The sequence below is a fragment of the Papio anubis genome, chromosome 8, assembly GCF_008728515.1.
Source record: "Papio anubis isolate 15944 chromosome 8, Panubis1.0, whole genome shotgun sequence".
NCBI lineage: Eukaryota > Metazoa > Chordata > Mammalia > Primates > Cercopithecidae > Papio > Papio anubis.
In genome coordinates, this window is record NC_044983.1 from 115,728,710 (window position 1) to 115,750,107 (window position 21,398).

General features: G+C 35.7%; 2 protein-coding genes across 3 annotated transcripts in view; one reads left to right on the plus strand and one right to left on the minus strand.

Annotated features, from left to right (window-relative positions):
- MRPL13 (mitochondrial ribosomal protein L13) overlaps window positions 1-14,566 on the minus strand; it is a 49,973-nt gene extending 35,407 nt beyond the window's left edge. The window contains exons 1-3 of the mRNA XM_003903115.4: window positions 14,228-14,566; window positions 12,350-12,473; window positions 929-1,022 (exon numbers count right to left, since the gene is read on the minus strand). Of these exons, the coding sequence (XP_003903164.1) occupies window positions 929-1,022; window positions 12,350-12,473; window positions 14,228-14,254 (245 nt within the window). The 5' untranslated portion in view covers window positions 14,255-14,566. The remainder of the gene's footprint in view (window positions 1-928; window positions 1,023-12,349; window positions 12,474-14,227) is intronic.
- MTBP (MDM2 binding protein) overlaps window positions 14,542-21,398 on the plus strand; it is a 99,909-nt gene continuing 93,052 nt past the window's right edge. For both annotated transcript variants that reach the window (XR_004175853.1, XM_021942882.2), the window contains exons 1-4: window positions 14,542-14,747; window positions 15,588-15,668; window positions 20,132-20,205; window positions 20,300-20,451. Coding sequence is in view for 1 of the 2 variants with exons in the window: in XM_021942882.2 (XP_021798574.2) it covers window positions 14,630-14,747; window positions 15,588-15,668; window positions 20,132-20,205; window positions 20,300-20,451 (425 nt within the window). In the remaining variant the exon portion in view is untranslated. The remainder of the gene's footprint in view (window positions 14,748-15,587; window positions 15,669-20,131; window positions 20,206-20,299; window positions 20,452-21,398) is intronic.

Sequence of the window (21,398 nt, forward strand, 5' to 3'; positions counted from 1 at the left end):
GCTCAAAGAAGCAAAACAGTTGTTCCAAATATTTAAGATGCACTTGGGGCAAGAGATGAAAAGAAACGAATGGGAACATCAAAGGCGAAGATGCATTTGGAAATAAAATAGTGATTTTGATCAAGAATAAAAAATCAACATTTCTAACCAACCATAACTTGGGTAATAGTATAGAAAGTATACTTAATTAAATGTGCACATGACCTGAAGCTGTCGATTAACTAATACATGAGATGATAAAATCAGGATCTTAAAAGGCTGGAGATAAAATTTAACATGGAGTAAACTTAAGGTCTTGCAATTGAATTAAATTACAACTAAAGCACACAGGAAGGAGGAGACATGATTCAACAGGAGTATACCTGAAAAACACTTAGGAGTTTTAGCTGACAGTAAACTCAAACACAGAAATACTATGACCTTGAAGAAAAGTTCTACTGCAACAGAAGATTGCCTAACTGAAAAATGGAGGAGAGTCACGCTGTATTTGGAAACCAACAGAACACACCCAGGTGAGTATATTTACTTAAAAGCGATACTGACAAACAAGATTTTATCTAGAGAAGAGTGACCATTCCTTAAACATCTTGTTAACTTTCAGGTGTTTGGGATGGTTCTGAAAACAGCAGTAAGATGAATTATAGGAAGCAGAAATACAGAAGTAAAAGAGTGACTAAAACATGAGATTAATCTTGTTCACAGGTTATATGAAACACTTTTAGGATAAACAAATACTATCAGGTAATAACTACATTTGGTATAGTTGTGTGGTTTTTAAAAATTGAGTAAATTATATACATGGCATGAGTAAAATTAGTAATAAATGCCGATTCTTAAAAATATCTTTTTTCTTTTAAGAAAGAAGAACTGTATTCTTAAAGTAATATATTTTAACTACCTGCTTTCCCTGACAATAGCATTATCTTACCCAGTATGCGAAGAGTATACTTTTTGTTCCCATTTGTTTCCAGAAAATGCAATGTGTCTTGTGTTCATTATAACAACATGATCCCCACAGTCACCTAGATTTTAAAAAGAAACAAGATTTTGTATGAAAAATACAAACCTTAAGAAAAAGTGTCCTTGGTTATTTATAAAGCCTAAGTTCAAACAACGTATTAAAAAAATAAAAAGCAAGTCACAGTGCAACATCAAAAATCCTTGAATAGACTTCTGTTACTTTTTAATATAACATCTAAGTATAGAAAGAGTTGGCTGGCCATTTGGAAAATCTCAACACTGCAAAGTAAAAGAAATTTAATAAGGGTGCCAATAACAACAATACACCTTTTAAAGGCAAATTACTGTTATTACTCTTCCAATTAATAATTACACTTCAGTAAAAATGTTTGTATTAAGTGCCTTTAAATGTCTGATACAAAATTTCCCTGAAAAATAGTGAAGAAAATGAAAACAATATGTATATAGACATAAAAAAGCACATTTCACCTATAGGTAAATTGAAAACAAACATAAAACATTACAATTGATTATCATTTTTTGCAAATTTAGAGAGCAGACTGCTATGATCTTATTAACTACCATGGAAAGGTTTTTTTCCAACTATGTATATAGTAAATTTAAACTGCTACTCTCAACTATGACTACACAAACATATTTGACAGGACAGATGACCTGAAAATCAAAATATGTGTATCTGCACTCATTTTCTACCCCTAAGTTTGGCTGTTCATCTGAAAACAAACTAAAAAGTTAACATGTACATTTTCAAATGACTTACTATATATGACAAAATCAAGTAATCAGAAACATTTATAAAACACCTATTCTACTAATAGAAAAAAACAAACCTAAAGATATTCTAAAGCTTAAGAAAAAAAAAACACTAAAAATAACAAACACAAGTATAATATATATGAAAACTAAAGATTTTAAGATTCTATGCAGAGCTCTAAATTTGAATGGCAGAATTTTCAGAGACGTTCATAGTCTATATAGGAGAAGAATAAAGAAAAGAAAATAAAGCAAGTGGGTTTTCATCACTAGAGTGAAAGGAAATTCAGAGGTATGAATGAAAGACCTGGGAAGCTTGCTGTTATTAGATGGAAAAGAATAGTCTGACAATATTTAATTAAATGATTGAAGTTCCGAAAAGTGACACCCTGTTGGATATTGAGGCAGTTGGGCAAATGCAGCAGAAGAGTAAATAAAGAAGGTGAGAAGATAACCAGACAGCCTCAAAAAACGATGAAATTACTTTAGCTCACATCCAGACATTTACAGCAGAAGATTAAGTGATTTGCAAAGGCTCACACACTAAGTTACCTAATACCCAGTATAGGCTCTTTCCATAACATCTATTTGGAGGAAAAAATTGAATCTTTAAACTTTCCACTAAAACTGAATTTACTCTTAAATTGTTAAGTTTTAAATACAGGTAAAGCATCTTGAGCCACTCAAAAAATATTTATAGAGAGCAAAAAAATCTTTCATGGGGCATTAGACAGATTGCCACAAAGCAACTGAAAATCATATTCTTTCAGTTCTAAGGTATCACATCTAATCTAGGAAAAATTGTTCTTCCTCAATAATATATGCCAAATCTCTAGTAAATTCATTCTAAGAAGCAATGAATTCATTGCTTCTAGTAAATTCATTACTAACGCTAAACAAAAACTAACCAGCAATTAAATACATGCTTTTAACTGTATTTCATTAACACTAAAGTCAGTATTAATGTAAGACTGTAACCCTGGATATAGCACAATTGTTTCTGTCTAAATTTCTATTAAGTTAAATAGTTTCATTTTATAATTTTTAACTTAAAGCTGCACATTTAATATATATGTACCAAATTCAAATAAATCATAGCTCTAGTGCTTGATCAAGAGATGTTCTGAAGAGAAATTAAGTTGAAAAATAGATTAATAGTAAACAATTTTTAGAAATAGGAATTGTGAGTTTATTTATAAAAATTCTAATCTTAAACTTCTAACTTTATCTGACTCCTCAGTATAACACTAGGTGCTAAATTAAATGGCCAAATACATTCAAACTAATTCAAACAAAGTGAAAACTCAACAGCTTCATGTCACAAAACCTAAAGTCTCAGGTAGGTTACACCATCAGGGGCACCTCTTAGTCCTATACCGCCTCAATGTTTTGGCCCATCTTCTCCCTTAAGCCAGAATTAAGTCATAATTTTTCCTCAAAATTGCCTGGGAGGAAAGGAAGTAATATTTATTCAATATCTTCTACTTTCAAAGCACTGAGCTAGGCATTTTATAGTCACTTTTAACACTCAAAGTCTCACAACTATCGTGTTAGGTAAAGCTAATGTACTCCCTCTGCCTGCCACTTTTACTATTTAATAATGTTTAATGAGAAAACAGAGTCAGAGGTTAAACAACTCAGCTAAAATGATATGTCTAATAAGTGGTAAAGTTAAGCTTCAAATACAACTCTAGTAAAACTTCAAAGGCAGATCTTACATGTCTACTACAACCAGATGGCAAAAAGTGGTAGTTATAATGCCATAAGGAGGCAATGATATCATTCACTAATCAATTACATATTCTTTTCTGCTAAATTCTAAGATCTCAGAAGTCCTTCTCAGCAAACCACTGACAGGTTACAGTTATTTGCCATCTTTGTACTTCCCCATGTACCAACTCCTTGGTTAGGGATTCAAGGAGACCTAGAGTATAGGATAACTTTTTGTAGCCTTATTTACCAGTTTTTCCAACACTGTCTGTGCCAAGTAAGCCATGCTATTTAGGTTGGTGCAAAAGTAATTGCAGTTTTTGCAACTGAAATAACGAACTCTACTTTGTTCTAGCATTTGTATAATTTTTTTGGTCCTAGATCCCTGCTGCAGACTCTTTATAGATCCCTCATATAGAGTTGCCAGACACAGTAAGTGTTTACGAAAATCCCTAGTGTTCGTTTTTAACCATGTTTGAAATATTCAGATTCCATGCAAGGGCAGATTCAGATAGAGACACCAATTTGCTTGCTGGGAGTCTCCAGCTCTTTTAAAATTTACTTTATAACCCTTTTCCATTGATGAACAAATCCACTTGCTATGTATTACATACTTACTAATGCCATGTATCATTCTCGATGCTGGGGATATAGCAATGAATGTAACTGAAAAACTTTTTATTTTTTTAAACTTTTAGGTTCAGGGGTAAATGTACAGGTGTGTTATACAGGTAAATTGCATGTCATGGGGGTTGAATATACAGATTATTTTGTCACCGAGGCAATAAGCAGAGTACCCAATAGGTAGTTTTTTGATCCTCACCCTCCTCCCACTCTCCACCCTCAAGTAGTCGTCTATTGTTCCCTTTGTGCCCATGAGTACCCAATGTTTAACTCCCACTTATAAGTGAGAACATGCAGTATTTGGTTTTCTGTTCCTGTGTTAGTTTACTTAGGACAATGGCCTCCAGCTCCATCCATGTTACTGCAAAGGACATGATCGCATTTTTTAATGACTCTACAGTGTTCTATGGTGTATATGTACCACACTTTCTTTATCCAGTCTACCACTGATGGGCACTTACGTTGATGCCATATCTTTGCTATTATGAATAGTGCTAAAATGAACTGTACATGCTTTAAGTTCTTTCAGAAATCACCTAATTGCTTTCTAGAATGACTGAACTAATTTGCACTCCCACCAGCAGTGTATAAGCATGGCCTTTTCTCCTTGGCCTTGCCAACGTCTATTATTTTTTGACCTTTTAGTGATAGCCATTCTGACTGGTGTGAGATGGTATCTCATTGTGGTTTTGACTTACATTTCTCTAATCATTAGCGATATGGGCATTTTTTCATTTGCTTGTTGACTGTATGCATGTCTTCTTTTGAAAAGTGTCTCTTTATGTATGTCCTTTGCTCACTTTTTAATAGGGTGGTTTTTTGGTTGTAAATTTAAGTTCCTTACAGAGAAATTATTATTAATAAATCTTATGCTCTAGTGGAAAAGCCAGATAATAAACAAACAAATAAATGAATATGCAATATGCCAGGAGCTGATGAACATGGGAAGATAAAGAGTAATAGGGTGGAGGGATTATTAATTGGTACAGGTTTTTCATGAACTTAATTTTCATTTCTCTGGGATAATGTCCAAGAGAAATGAAACTGCTGTGCTATATAGTAAGCTCATGTTTAGTTTTAGAAGAAACTGCCATATTCCTTTCCAGAGTTGCTGTACCATGTTACATTTCTACCAGCAATGCATCAGTAATCCAGTTCCTATGCATCCTCATCAGCACTTGTCACTATTTTTTATATCAGCTATTTTGATAGTTGTGTAGTATTATCTCACTGTGGTTTTAATTTGCATTTCCCTAATGGCTACTTATATTGAACATCTTTTCATGTACTTATCTGCCATCTGTTCATGTATTCTGCCCATAGTCTAATTAGATTGTTTGATTTTACTGTTGAGTTTTGAAAGTTCTTTATATATTTTAGATATGACTTTTGTTGATGATGTAGTTTGCAAATATTTTCTTCCAGTCTGTAGCTTGTTTTTTTCCCCTTTATAGGGTTGAATCCTTCCTTATAAGCTGTTTGCTTTAGCATAGTGGTTTTTAAAGTGCAGGTGATTCAGTCTTAGGCTTCTAAAAGGTGACTCAAGGCACAAGGATCTAGGTTCTTCTTCCTTCAACTAGGACAGTACTGCTTTTATTTATTGGGTTTCCTTGAAGATTTAGTTTGAGAAATGTTTGAAAAATAGCTATCTGAATTAGTGATAAACAACAAAGTTTGGCTTTGGCCTTTATGTTTGTTTCTAAGTTTGGAAGGACAAATGTCCCAATGGCTACTTCAGTGTTATTTTTGGCATCCCTGAACTTGTGCACAGCCAAGGTGATGAATGATCATATAGGTTACCATAAAATCTGCTGACTGTATAGATACTGTAACACGAACAAGGCATACTGTTTAATTTATTGACAATATCGATATAGTCACTTCCAAAGGAGATACGTATTCTAGATATAACCTGAAGCAAAAATCTACTTCAGTGCTCTGTAGGATGATATTCTAGGAGTGAGGTGAAGTATAAATGTACAATTTAGATTGCAAAATTAAAATGCTATGATATTAACATTTGAATTACATTTATACATTTAACTGAACAGTAAAAGAAAAATATGTTAGCTAAGCAACTTTAAGAAGAGCATCATAAACTTACAAGGCAGAATACTACAGATTAGATTTAGATCATAAATCTGATCTCTGCTGAATTGTTTGGTATGTTAGCATTCCTAACATTAATCTTTATAAACTGAGTGCAACTTTTATTTCATTCAATGCAGAACAGAAATATTTTAACATAATCTAATTTTAGCAAAGCTAAAGAAAGGTTTTCCTCTGCTTCCTTTAAATACTCCTATAGTCCTCCTCAATGAATTAATCAGTTGGCAGAGAAAGGAGTAGAATCCTCATAAAGAATAAGTCATACTCCACTAATCACCACACATAACCTTTCTTTTCATTTATCAGAAACATGTTCTAAAAGTTCCCAAGTCCCAAATTCAAGAGGGCAGCTCTAATTAGAAGGAGGGATTCCTTTACTTGCTCCACATCCTTTCTACCTTAACCCACATTTTCCATAAAAAATAACCTTATAATGAAAAGTCAATTTCCACATCACTTCACAAACATCCATTTCACAAATAAGGTAGTTTAAATATTGTATACATTATGTTCAGATACATTATTTGTTAATTTTTACAATCATTCCTAGAACAATGATCATCATTTGTAATATTATTAACTGTAGGTCAATTTTCAAAAAAATATATTTATAGTGATTATGAGCCCATAATATCTGCTCAATAAATGTTTATTAAACCACTAAATGTTAGAATGAACTCTTAAAACACAACATATTTATAAATTGAAAATTGCTTGCAATTTAAGTTTTGATTTTAGTGACATCTTGTGGACACAAGAAGTTTTGCTAATATATTACATATTAAATACAGTGAAACATGCCCAGGCAAGGTGGCTCATATGTGTAATTCCAGCACTTTGTGAGGCTGAGGTGAGTGGATCGCTTGAGTTCAGGAGCTTAAGACCAGCTTGTGCAACATTGTGAAACCCCATCTCTACAAAAACTACAAAAAACTTAGCTGGATATGATGGTGCACGCCTATAGTCCCAGCTACCTGGGAGGCTCAGAAGGTGGAGGTTGCAGTGAGCTGTGATGGCTCCATTGCACTGCAGCCTGAGTGGCAGAGTAAGACCCTGTCTCAAAACACATAGTGAAAAAAAATGCAATTCAGTCTTTAAAAAGTAAGTTTCTACTTTCAAAGAAACCTAATAGGCAGCCACAACAGCTCTTCTGGTATCCTAGCAGAATGCCTATTCATCCATATCTAAGGTATACTTTTGCAATGACGACCTGGTAATAAGGAAGCAGAACTTTGAGTGGACAGATAGTGCTATATTTGGAGATGGAAATTAGGTGACTGCTACTAAGTGCACTTTTCTTCAAATTTTGTATTATTTGCATTTCTGCAGAGACAACCTAAGAGATCTCATTTATTATCTGCTGATACCATTGCTAAGGAAAAAAGCTGCAGGAATACTCAATACAAGTGGTTAAGTATCACCAGAGTGAAATGGAATGGGGAATTTCCTACATGAGAAACAGGTGCCTAAGTTCTAGTCCCAGCTGTACTATAATATAGCTGAATAGCAATGAAATCCTGATTTTAGTTTACTCGACTGTCAATGAAGAGATGAGGTGGTTAAACAAAATATCTAAAGTCCTAAGGAATTAAACAACTATATGAATTGGTAATTCTCTATTTTTCTGGTCTGCCAAAAAAGATTTTTAAAGTAAACAGGTTTATAAGTTAAAGTGTAAGTCTCCTGATCACTTTTTACTTTCAAAATACAGTTGACCTCATTATTCATAGATTCCATATTTACAAATTCGCCTACTTGTTAAAATTTGTTACCCCAAAATCAATACTCATAGTGCTTTTGCAGTCATTGATGGACATGCTCAGAGTGGAAATAAATTTGTGTTATTTGATGCACATGTTCCCATTTGAGGCTGAATAAGGCGATGCTCTGCCTTCTTTCACCTTTCATAAAATAAACAAGCATCCTTTTCATTTTCTATGTAGTGCTATGTTTCTGGCATCTGTGGACTTTTCTTAGTGGTTTCACTGTTTAAAATATCCCCCAAGCTTGTTACACTGAGTGCATTTAGTGTTCCTAAATATAAGAAGGCTGTGTTGTTGCCTTATAGAGATAATATGTGTGTTAGATAAGCTTGTTATACTGCTGTTGGTCACGAGTTCAGTGTTAAGATGTCTTTATTTTATTTTATTTTTTTTTTTGAGATGGAGTCTCGCTCTGCCGCCCAGGCTGGAGTGCAGTGGCCGGATCTCTGCTCACTGCAAGCTCCGCCTCCCGGGTTCACGCCATTCTCCTGCCTCAGCCTCCCGAGTAGCTGGGACTACAGGCGCCCGCCACCGCGCCCGGCTAGTTTTTTGTATTTTTTAGTAGAGACGGGGTTTCACCATGTTAGCCAGGATGGTCTCGATCTCCTGACCTCGTGATCCGCCCGTCTCGGCCTCCCAAAGTGCTGGGATTACAGGCTTGAGCCACCGCGCCCGGCCAAGATGTCTTTAAACAGAAACACACATAAAACAAAGTTATGTACTGACTGGTTGATGAAAATGCTGTGACCAGAGGTTCAGAGGAATCTAACTCCGTATCTCTCCCAGAAGCAATGGTTCAGTATTCACTAACCCAGTGTTCACAGGATAACTACAGGGAACAAGAACTGACTACTCACAAAACATCTGTTTGAAAGTGTCATTCCACAAACGATTTCTGGCAAGCATCTATGATGGGCCAGACATTGTACTGGGGGGTGCTTGAAAAACAAAGACTAACAGGACAAAACCTCAGATTCATATTATATACTCACAGATTTCAGAGTGTGGGTTTATTTTGATCTCACTGAAATTTTCATTGGGTAGAGAAAAAAGGTTAGAGCAGCATAAATCTTTGCTCTTGCCCAAATCAAATCATTTGGAATACCCTTCCTCTTAGCTCCACAGATCCAAAAATCTGACTTAGCTTCAATGCCAGAGCCCTGACTAAAAGTATTTTCTTCATTTTCACAACTGGAATTCATAAATGCAAGCGCATTCACTTAACAAACATTTCTTATATTCCAATTATGTGTCAAGCACTATTACAGGTACTAGGGACACAGTTGTGTACAAAATAGGCAACATTTTTTGTGCTCTGGGAACTTAGTGTAGTGAAGGAAGGTAGATAATAAACAGATACTTACATAACATTTCAGGTGATACATGAACACTATTTTTTTTTTTAAAGCAAGGAAAAGGTATACAGAGTGAAAGGGTGAGCAGAGGAATCAGGGAAGGCCTCTCTCAGAATATAAATGCCTGAGCAGAAATCTGAAATACATGAAGAAATAAGCTATGCAGATATCTGGTAAAGAATATCTAGGCAGAGGGAACAGAGTGTGAAAAGGGCCTAAGGGCTGGGCGTGGTGGCTCACGCCTGTAATCCCAGCACTTTCCAAGGCCAAGGTGGATGGATCACTTGCAGTCAGGAGTTCAACACCAGCCCGGCAACATGGTGAAACCCCGTCTCTACTAAAAATACAAACTTAGTTGGGTGTGGTAGCATATGCCTGTAATCCCAGCTTCTCGGGAGGCTGAGGCAGGAGAAATGCTTGAATCCAGGAGGCGGAGGTTGCAGTGAGCCAAGATCGGGTCACTGCACTCTAGCCTGGGCAACAAAGTGAGACTCTGTCTCAAAAAAAAAAAAGGGCATAAGGCAAAAATGTGCTTGGCAGGCAAGTTAATGGAACAGCACAGGCCTGAGTGGATTGACATAAATAATTAATTAAATAGTAAATAAATAAATAAAGGAAAGAAAGTCAGAAAGTTAACAGGGACCATATTATTTAAGTTCTTGTAGGACACACAGAAATTTCATTTGGAGAAGATAACTGTAGTTGATCTATGGAGAAAAAATTACATGAAAGCAATGGCAGAAGAAAACAGATCACAGTGAGACAGTTTTTGGAATAAAACAGGATACAGTACAGCAGTTTAAAATCAGAGTAGAGGGAGAGATGATGAGAGGTACCAGCGTTCAGAGATACTTTTTTCTAATATGTTTTTAAATATGTGTGTGTGTGTATATATATATATGTTTTATTTTTTATTTTTTTGGTTGAACAAAGAGGAGTTGCAGATAAGACAATGCCTTCAAACCAGAGCAACAAAAAGAATAGTGATGCTATTAATTGAGATGGAAAACTGGGAAGGAACAGGTTGGTTTGGGTGAAGTAGACAAGAAGTAAGACATCCCCAAATGGAATTATTCATTGGAGATGTCTACTAGACACCAGAAAAATTTGCTTAATAGAAATTTGTATATGTGAGTCTAGGATACAGGGAAGGGGTCAAAACTGGAGATTTAAATTTGGGAGGCATTAACATATAGATGATTTTTAGATACATGAGACATAATGCAATCATCTAAAGCATGGGGCCTTAGGCACTTCAAGGATTGGGCCCTGAGGCACTTCCGATTTTTGGTGAGAAGAGCATTGGAGAGTTTAGAAAGCTGAGGATAGCCAAGGGTACTAAGAAAGGGAGAAGAAACAGGGAAACAAGTGAATCCAGGGAAACAAGTGAAGAATGTGTTTCAAGAAGAAAGTTCTCTAGATGAAAATTAGCCTGGACTCCTCAAAAGCTTGAGAAGAAAATAAAAGAAGGATTATTCTAGATTAAGAGACTAAAGGAGCATAACAACCAAAGACAATACATAAACCTAGGTTGCATCCTGGTTCAAAAAAATAATAGCTATTAGAAACATACTTGGGACAACCAGAGAAATTTAAAAATGCACTGAACATTAGACCACCTAATTAAAGTACTGTTTATTTTCTTACGTGTGTCAATGGCATTTTGGTTACATAGAGAGTATCTTTATTTTTAGGAGATGTACGCTGAAGTATTTTGGGGGAATTATAATGGCATCTGCAATGTATTTTCAAATGGTTTAATAAAAAATATATGATAAAATGTTAACAACTGTATTTAGGTGGAGAGTATAAAGAAATTCACTGTACTATTCTTTGACCTTTTCTGATAGTTTGAAACCTTTTATAAAAAAAGTAAGAAAAAAGCAAAGGACAAACAACTCAGTGGAAGAATTTGCAAAAGACATGCACAGACATTTCACAGAAGAGGAAGCTGTAAATGGCAATAAATGAAAAGATACTCAGCCAGCCATATTTGTCATCAGGAAAATGCAATTGAAATCACAAAGTAGAAATTACATCTACCAGAATAGTCAAAATTAAGAAGAAGGAACATATCAAGTGTTATTGAAGATGAGGAGTAATGGAAACTCTTGCATGCTACTGGCATGATAAAGACTCAGTAATTTCTATGCACCTTAAAACCCAGTAATTCCTGTCCTTTGGGCATACCTTGGAAAAATTCTTCCATGTGTACTAGGAAAATGGCACAAGAATATTGATAGCAACATTAATGTAATATAACATAATGGCAAAAAAACTGGAAACAAACCAATGCTGAGTGTATTCATTTCACCATTATAATTGTTATTATGGTTAATTTCCTTTAAAATATCACATATTTTTATATACACATCTTTGTATGTTTAATATATTGCACAATAAAAGCTAAATAAAACTGTGATCAATTGCAGCCAATGATGTTGACAAGTCAACCAGTATGAGGACTAAAAACTGACATCTGGATCTGGCCATGAAGTGCTGGGGTAAATGAGGTCTATCAAAAACTATCTGTAAGCAGAAATCTTCTAGAATGAAAACAACTTTTTAATTTTATTTTGGAAAAAGGATACAGAAAAGCAAGTCTATTAATCTTATCAGTGAAAATAAGCTTCCCATACCTAGCTAGCACCATATATTTTTCTAGGGGAAATGATTTTTTAGAAGAGAGGACAAAATTATTTCCTTTAAAAACTCTTTATATGCATGTCATCATGTGAAAGGACATATATAAAAGTGAAAGTTTAAGTCATGGGGCAATTCAGGTTATTTCTGAGTGTTAAAAGAAGGGCTATTAATAATTTTGCTGTGCAGTGGCATAAAATATGCTTGTTCTGGGTAAACTGATCCATATGGTTTTCCCGTGAATAAGCCAAATTCGGTTTAGGGCGCCAGTATGGTTTCAGCAAGAATGGAATACAGGATCCTCAGGAAAAATAAAAAGGGTCCTTAAACTCAGCCCTGTCAAACTTCACCAAGATTCTACTCCGACACGAAAACTACAGTGGTTAATGACAAGTCTAAAATAATACTTACTCAGTGCATGGTACACAGGTTTATGTAATCCCTGAAGTCTTATTGATGCCATAGCGGCAAGTTTGCCAGGTGGCTGCATTTTCCCATCTAAGAGATACCATATTCTAGCAAAAGTGGCCCATTGCTTGGAAAAAAAAAAAAGAGGAAAAATAAAGATAATTGTCATTAAAATGGAAATACAGTAATTAAATTTATTATTATATAATATCACATGTTTTCTACAATTAATATCAATTTCTTTGAAAAATAACTCTATTGCTAAAGAATTTTTGTTTTCATTTCTATTTCTGGAAAAGGGCTTTTTTTTTTCCTAATCATTCTGCAAAGACAAACCCAGTAATTATTCCTGCCTGGTTTCCTGTTAGCAATATGACTTATGTTTTGCTATAAATATCCCAAAGATATATTTCCCTTTACATTATGACTTTTTTTTTTTTTGTATAACACATAATAGAATCTGGAGGGGCAATGAGAAGCTTGTAAGAAAGTAGAAGCTGTTTATGAAGGTCTTCAAAAACATTTATAGATTAGTAGGTACATTATATTAAAAGCTGAGTGGCCAATTGGAAACTGAAGACGATTTGGAAGTTCAGTTCCTGGGGAGAGTAAAATAGAACAGTGTAGTCGGGAAAGTACAGATGGATGATGTGGAATAAATTTCAACTTTAAAAAGTTGCCTGAAATAGTTATCTTTAGGTTACCTCAGGAATAGACCATTGTTTTTACAGTCGTCATCAATGTATTGAAATTCTTAAAAATTCTAGGCCAGAAAGATCTCCACCAGATGCTTTCGCTATGCATATACACAAGAGGCTAAACAATGCTGGAAAAATAAAACGAGGCTAGCTGGTTTTATTTTAAATTTACTTATCACAACCTCAAACTAATCTACATATAAGAAAAAGGCCAGTTTTTGTCCCCATCCATTGTAGACAAATAGTTTGATACTTTGACAGAAAAAAAACCCCAAAAAACTTTAATGAAAAAAATACAAATGCTGGACGATGTCAAATTGCTAAAAAAGTTTTTAAAAGTTTTATTTTACTTCCTGTATTTATCTCATCACAGACAGGCAACAAACAGTCCACGGAAGGAACCACACTTGGAACGGCACTGGGTTAAGAGTCATCTTAGACCCATATAACCCAAACTAACTCCTATTCTTCCACCTGAAACCTGGTTCAATCTCAGCCTTCCCTATCTCAGTTGATGACACACCCTCCAGTTGTACAAACCAAAAATCCTTGGGGTAATCCTTGTTTCTTCTTTTGCTGTTGGCCTATATTCAATCTTCAGGAAGTCCTATTGACTCCACCTTCAAACAAAACCTGACCGCTTTCAATACACTCCACAGGATTTCCAGCGTGGTCTCTGCACCATCACGTCTCGCCTGGATTACTGTAATACCCTCCAAACATACTCTTTGCTTCTGTCCTCTACTAACCTCTATTTCTGAACAGTCTATTCTCAACCCAGCAGTCAGAGTGCTCCTTTTGACACTAGGTCAGATCACATTACTCCTTGGATCAAAACCCTCCAATAGGTCCCCATTTTACTCAGTAAAAAACCAAAATATTACAACGGCCTACAGTGTCCTATGTGATCCACCTTATTACCTCTCCGACCTGCTCTCCTAATCCTCTTCCCCCCGCCCCACTCGCCAAAAAAAGGGCAGATTGAAAAGAAGAGGGGACGAGTAACAAACGAACGACATTAAGTGCTTGCCAGAATGACGACCCTCTTGTGCTTTCCCAAGGCACCTTAGCCGAGGGTCTCGGCTTCCCTGTCGCCCCAGCTTCACTACTTAATCTGCCGGAACCAACGCTCTCCTTCTGCCAGTATAACGAACCCCATCAAGCCATAAGAGTCCGAGCTCACCTGGGGCGCCCTAGAGAAACTAGACATGTTTCCCCACTAGCAAGACCGTCCGTCCTTCTCTTAGTAGCCAAGCCGGGTGAGGCAGCCTTACTGGCCCGGCGGGAAACGCTAACATCCAAGCAGCACAGTTCCTAGCCCGTCCAGCACTTGTCGGCTTCTCCCTCTTCCTCGAGTTTCCTCCAGTCTTCCCCACGGCAGCAATTTCGTCATGAAAGGAGCAGATAATGCAGTTATTTAGGGAGTAACTCCCGAAAATAACTCGTTTGCTGGAAAACTGCGGAAACCCGACGGAGGACACAATTTCCAGCCGACCTAAATGAAGGGAACAGGAAGTGCGTCATAGCGCGCATCTGTTTGGATGTGGGAACCGATACCTAAAATTGAGGGGTGATCTCTGAGGAGATGGATCGGTATCTGCTGCTGGTGATCTGGGGGGAAGGAAAATTCCCGTCGGCGGCCAGTAGGGAGGCAGAACATGGGCCAGAGGTGTCGTGGGGTGAGGGTACTGAGAAGCAGCCGGGTAAGCGCTGGGATGAGAAAGGGCGGGAACGGCTTGTGGAGCGGGGAAGAAGTTTGAGTTTGTGATAAAATTCTGCTGGAGAGGGATCAATATGTAGTTGTCCCACGAAGCTGGGACTCTATCTGGGATAGAGTTAATGAGGGCTGCAAAAATAGCATCTTCATGGAAAAACAGGGACAAATTTGTGGATGCAAGATTCCAGCCCTTAGAAGTTCTTGGCATAGTAAATATTTAACTTAGTAAATTTTCTATGCCTTAGTAATGGAATTTCCTGGTTTTTGGATATATATATGCATTTATTATTTCTGCCCCTGTGTTTCACATGCAGATAATACAGACAGGAACAAGATGGACAAATATCTTGCTGTACTAGAATTTACATCTAATGGGAGGAGACATCCCACATAGAAACTAAGTTTTAAAAACAAATGATGAATTTTAAACGATTTTAATTGTTTGCGATTGCACTGCTTTTTGGTGCACCCGTCTAGATTCAATATTGCATTCTATGTGTTCATTTGTTTCGATCGAACAAGCATTTTGAGGAGTAAATATATGTGGTTGTGTATAAGGTATTGTGACAGAATTTCCCTTTAAAATTATTCTTTTGGGGGGAATTTTGCATTTGTGCTAACTGGCTGGCATGTACAGATCGGGAGCCTTTTCTATTTTCTCTGCTTGCTTTAGATTTACTGTATCAAAACTTGAACAGATCTTGAGTAGCGAGTAGTACTTTTATGTACAACGTACTGGTCTTGACAGCCTCTGATGGTGAAACTGGAGTAAGTTAGATTATGTAAGTCTGGAGCCCTTTGACTTATTCTGTCTTTTCTTTTTCAGACTTCACAGCAGCAAATGTTTATCACCTCTTGAAAAGAAGCATTAGTGCTTCAATTAATCCAGAAGATAGTACTTTCCCTGGCAAGTATAATAAACTCTTTTCTCTGGCACGGCATTTGTACTGGAAATTAACTTAATTAATTTGGACCCTAAGGAATACGAGGAAATACTTCTTTACTGTGTACAAGGCACTGAGTTACAGAGGTAACTAAAGGAGTACAAAACTGAATAATAGAGTACTCCTTTCTTCTTCATGCTTGAGTATAATAAAGTTATGAAAAGTATTCTAGGTTCTCAGCTTGAGTTTTGCTTCTTTTATGAAATTTTCTTGCGTATCTTAGTTCTGTATAAGTAAGGGGAATGTGGCTTTATGAGGATGGTTTTATCCTAAGTAAAAATATGTAAATAATGCTCCCACACTGATTTCCTTACCATTTATTTATTTCTGTTCTTAGCTGTTACTGGTTCTCTTAACAGTACTTAATAATTACTAAACACAATCACTTCTTATCTGCTTTGACTTTTTGAAGTATTTTGCTTTTTTGACCAACCTTTACTTTGTAAAAATCTTTCCTCCTTTAGCTTCTATTGGCATTATACAAATGCATTTACTGACTTTGATAGTTATCTTTTTTTTTTTTTATTCCCTCTTCTTGTCCTTTACTGGAGAATGTCCTTTAAACGTCCTGAAAATGGAGATGCCAAAACAGACCAATACCTAAAAACTGAAGGAAGTTTCTGTCGATGCAAGGAAGGGTCTGCTCCTTTTGATAAATTTGTAGTTCCTGTGACTGTACAATCTGCACCTTTCTCTTCTTTCATTAGAGAACTTCTTGTCTCTTGGTATCAGCTAATACCGTTGGGGAATGATTTCTAATATGTGTATGTTGCCCTAGCCTGTTTTCCAAGGCCTAGTAGTACTCATTAATTTTCAAGTTGGTATAATTTTAGTCAATACTACTATTATTGCAGGAAAGATTTTCTTTCATTTGTACCTCAGATGTATATGTAAAAGAGCTCTTGGGAGTATTCTAGGGGTTCTTATGATAAATTTTACTTTCCGCTTGTGTATTTAGGAGTTTCTTATACACACGGTCCTTGTTTTGGGTGGTAGTGTGGTACTTTATAATTGATTGTGCAAAGCAATCTTAATATAATAATCAGTGAGAAAAATTAGAATTGTCCCATGACCTTTAATATCTTTTGTCAAAACATTAAAAATTCTCTTACTGTTATAAAATTTTAGGGAAGCAAAAAAATAGTAAAAATAAAATTTATTTTGTACACTGTAATTTAAAACCTTAGAAACATTGAGAATTAAGGTTTTATTTCTTTGTAAAAGCCTTATCAAGAGTAGTTTGAACAGTGCTTGCCACCTTCGCATCATCACGTAACTTACGATACAGAATGAATATCTTTTCTTTTATTGGCGAATTATCATATTCCAGTTGTATCAACTTCCAATGTTTTATTCTTCAATTTTTTTTTTCTTTTTTTGAGACAGAGTCCCACTTTGTTGCTCAGGCTGGAGTCCAGTGACCCAATCATGGTTTACTGCAGCCTCAACCTCTCCAGCTCAAGTGATCCTCCTACCTTAGCCTCCTGAGTAGCAGGGATTGTAGGCATGAGCCACCACACCTGGCTAATTTTTTAACTTTTTGTAGAGGTAGGGTTTCATTATGTTGCCCAGGCTGGTCTTGAACACCTGGGCTCAAGTAATCCACCTGTGTTGGCCTCCCAAAGTGCTGGGATTACGGATGTGAGCCACTGTGCCCGACCTGGACTTTCACTATTGTGAAATATGTCTGAGTTCCTTTAATGTTCAGGTTTTTGCTAGCATCATTTTCTCTGGGACATCTTCACCTTTTTCATCAAAAGGTGTTTGTCACAGCAGTATTTTTAGAATTCTATTTACATTAGTTTGAAGATCGCTTTCAGTGTTAGCACTTTTTATTTCTTTGGTGTTTCTTTATCTCTCTCTTTTTAAAAAATTCCCTCATCCATTTATCCACTTTTCTAAAATATCACATGGATTTACACTGGGAAACCGGGAGGCAACACAATTACATCCTTTGCTACCTGTGTGTGAACTGACTGGCACTTGTGCAGTAACCAATCAGTGACATACTTTAAAAGCAGTAACATGATTGGTTACTGATCATGACACACATCTTTTATGTAAACAGTGGTTTTGTAGACTGAGAAGCTTGTAATGAAGTCTTAAACTATGCAATTATAGTTAATTAATATACTATGGTAACTGAAATTTAAACCAGGTTGTTGGGGAACTGGTGTTATTTAAGCTATAGTAACTGGAATTTGTGCATATCAGAGCCGTGAGAATAGAAACTGCCTGCACTGAATTTCCTGCATACTAGGATTTTTGATTTCAGTAATATGGCAAGTTTGAGGGACGGAAAGTACATTATGATTATAATTGGGATAAGGGTGGAGAAGTAGGCATGGCTATTTAGAGGATTTTGTAAATAGTTTCAAGGTGTTTGGATTTTTTCCTAATGGTAATCAGTAGCCGTTAAAAGTGTTAATTAAGGAAGAGACATGATCAGGTCTGTGCTTTTGAAGTGTTCTCCCTGAAGTATAGTAGATGGATTAGAGAAAAGTATAGCTATTTCTGTATAGGGGGATTCTGTAGAAGACCAAATGAGGAATGGGAGAGGCAGCCAGGGTGGAGGAAAATGGATAGATCTGAAGGAAATTATGGGGATGGAATTCACCTACCTTAGCGTTGAATTGGTATGATGTAGAAGAAGGGAAGGATGAGAAAAGAATCAAGGGTGACATGAGGTTTCTGGCATGGGTAACAGCATGATGGTGGCATTTAGTGAGAAAGGAGAACCAGATTTGGAGGGAATATGACATGTTCAATTTGGAACCTGTTAATAGTTGCCTGTAAGATGTCAAAGTAAAAAGTAAAAATGTAAAAATGTTTTACATGTTTGCAATGTAAAAATAAAAAAGTAAAAATGTTTTATAAAAGTTGGATAAGTGTGTCTGGAACTAAAAATGTAGGAGAGGGCTGGAGATATTCGGTTGTTGCAAAAATAATGGCAAAAAAAAAAAAAAGCAATTATTTTGCACCAGTTAATATAAAGTATAGAACTAATGTATAGATGTCAGGTGAAGCCATGAGAAATGATGGGATTGCTTATGGATAGTAGGAAGAACAGAAAGTCTCAAACTGAATCCCAGTATTTAGAAGAACTGAACACCAGTTTTTAAAAAGAATAAGGAGGAGCCGAAAGATGGGTGCCACAGAAGCCAAGTGTTTTAAAGAGAAAGTAGTCAAATATGTCATCTTTTATTTTTCTCTTATGCTGAGAGGTCAAATAACAACAGCACTAAAAACTGCTAGATTTAGTAACAAGTCAGTTATTGGTGACTTTGATGCGTGTTCTTTCAGTGGCATATTGGAGACAAAAAACAGATTGAAATGCATGTGGAAGGAAGTGGAAAAGTTAAGGAAATGGAGACAGTCAGGTGTGGACAGCACCTTCAGAAGTTTATCTTTGAGGAAGAGCTAAGAAAGTGAAGTAGAGATGAATTTAAAGGGACCCCTTTTTTAAAAAAGAAATACTTTGAGAAACACTTGTGTGTATTTAAATGGCAATGACAAAGAACAGACAGAAGGGAGCAGAGTGAAATGCAGGAAAGATAATCAGTGGACTAGATAATAGAATCAGTGGTCTCAGGAGGTTTGGGGGGTAACATTGAATTGGAAGGACAGTGCCTCTTACACGTTAAAGGGGAGGAAAGAGGAAAGACTTAATGGGAGTACAAGTTGAGTTGTATGTTTCCTGAGAGGATGTTATTGGAATTATTACCTGATAGTTTCTATTTTGTTAAGGTGGTAGGGGTCTTCTGCTGAGATTGTTGGAAGAAAGTGGTAATAAGAATTTAGCATCTTACCTCGCTTCCTTCCATTAGTTAAGCCTCAGTTACTACTTTTCTTCTTCCTTTTTTGAGTCCAATTTCTATACATAGCTCTAAATTCTTTGTGACTACTTGACACATACCCTGGGGTGACCCTTAATTTTATATCCTCATATAATACTCTGTTCTCCAAGAAGAGCATCTTCCTTATCTTTAGGCTGGGATTGCTCTTTAACGCCTCTGTCTCTAGTTGGGCTGAACCAACCTGCATGGTCTTTGGAGAAGGAATTGTTTTCACTAAAATGACTTACATGGTTTTGTGTTACTCAGTGGTAATTGAGTAGCTGTATTTTCAATATCTTTATGGTAGATTGTAATCTGTGTGAAATGATTAAAATAATAAAAAATAATAATATGGATTTTGAATTGTGACAAACGAAAACCAAGTATTTATTATGAGTAAAGAATTTTGCTCTTGAGGTAGATTATTCTATTTGAATTTTTAGCAGAGATTTTTAAAAGATCCACATATATATGTTGGATAATTATATAATATGTTTCAAAAATATGGTCTCTAAATACGGTATATATGCTGTGTCATCTGCTTATTTATGGTATGCCTTTCTAATAAGAAGTGTGATTTTATTTTCAAGCCTGTTCAGTGGGTGGTATACCTGGTTCCAAGAAGTGGTTCTTTGCAGTGCAGGCAATATATGGATTTTATCAGGTAATATAAATTAAAAAATAGCTATTAGTGAATGTCTTTACTAATATAAATAATTTCATGATCCATTATTTAATACAATCTTTTGATTTATTAGTTTTGTAGTTCTGATTGGCAAGAGATACATTTCGATACAGAAAAAGATAAAATTGAAGATGTTCTTCAAACAAATATCGAAGAATGTTTGAGTGCTGTTGAGTGTTTTGAAGAAGAAGATAGTAATAGCAGGGAATCATTATCCTTGGCTGAGTATGCTTATATGTTTTTTGTATTATCATTAAAATACTTAATATTAGACAGTTATTTTAATCCATAAGAATGAAGATTATATATTTTAGCATCTTTACTGAAGAAATTCTAGTTAATTGAAATTTTCGACTCTTCACTTTGGAAGACATAAGGCAATTTGGGCCTTTTATTTGAATAACATTCTTTAAAATGCATGTTTCTTAAGCTTACATAATGTCAAGAATCATAAAAAGTCATATTTTAATTGACATATTACTTTCTTGAAGATAAATTCTGCCTAATATTTTATTTTTGAAACAGGATCTTGCTCTGTCACCAAGGCTGCAGTGCAGTGTTGCAGTCCTGGCTCCCTGCAGCCTTGACCTTCTGGGCTCAAGCTATCCTCTGACCTCAGCTTCCAGAGTAGCTGGAACTATAGGTGTGCACCACCACACCCAGCTAATTTTTGTATATATATATATATTTTTAGAGATATTGTTTCGCCATGTTGCTCAGACTGGTCTCAAATTCCTGAGCTCAAGCAATCTGCCTGCCTTGGCCTCCCAAAGTGCTGGGCCACTTTGTGAGCCACTGTGCCTGGCCAATAATGTATTTTAAAAGCTTGAATAGAAATGTTATTTAATGTTAATAGCTAGCATTCATACCAAAGTATCATTTTCATTTTGCTATTTGAGGCTGAAATATGTGACTTCTTTAATTAATGTGTATTTGCAGCGTTTCAGGTACCTTTTAAAATCCATAAAGAGTTTGTGAGGATTATATATACATGACTGAGTTCACGTTTAGGTTTTTTTGAATTGTGGTACAATATGTAAGTTGATCCAGGTGACATAAGTTGTGATAGTAATTTTTCTCTTTCTGAAATATCCCTCCCCTTATAATTAATACCTCTTATTTTAGTCTTTCATGACATTTCATGACAAAACTGCTCTTATTGTAGTAGTCAC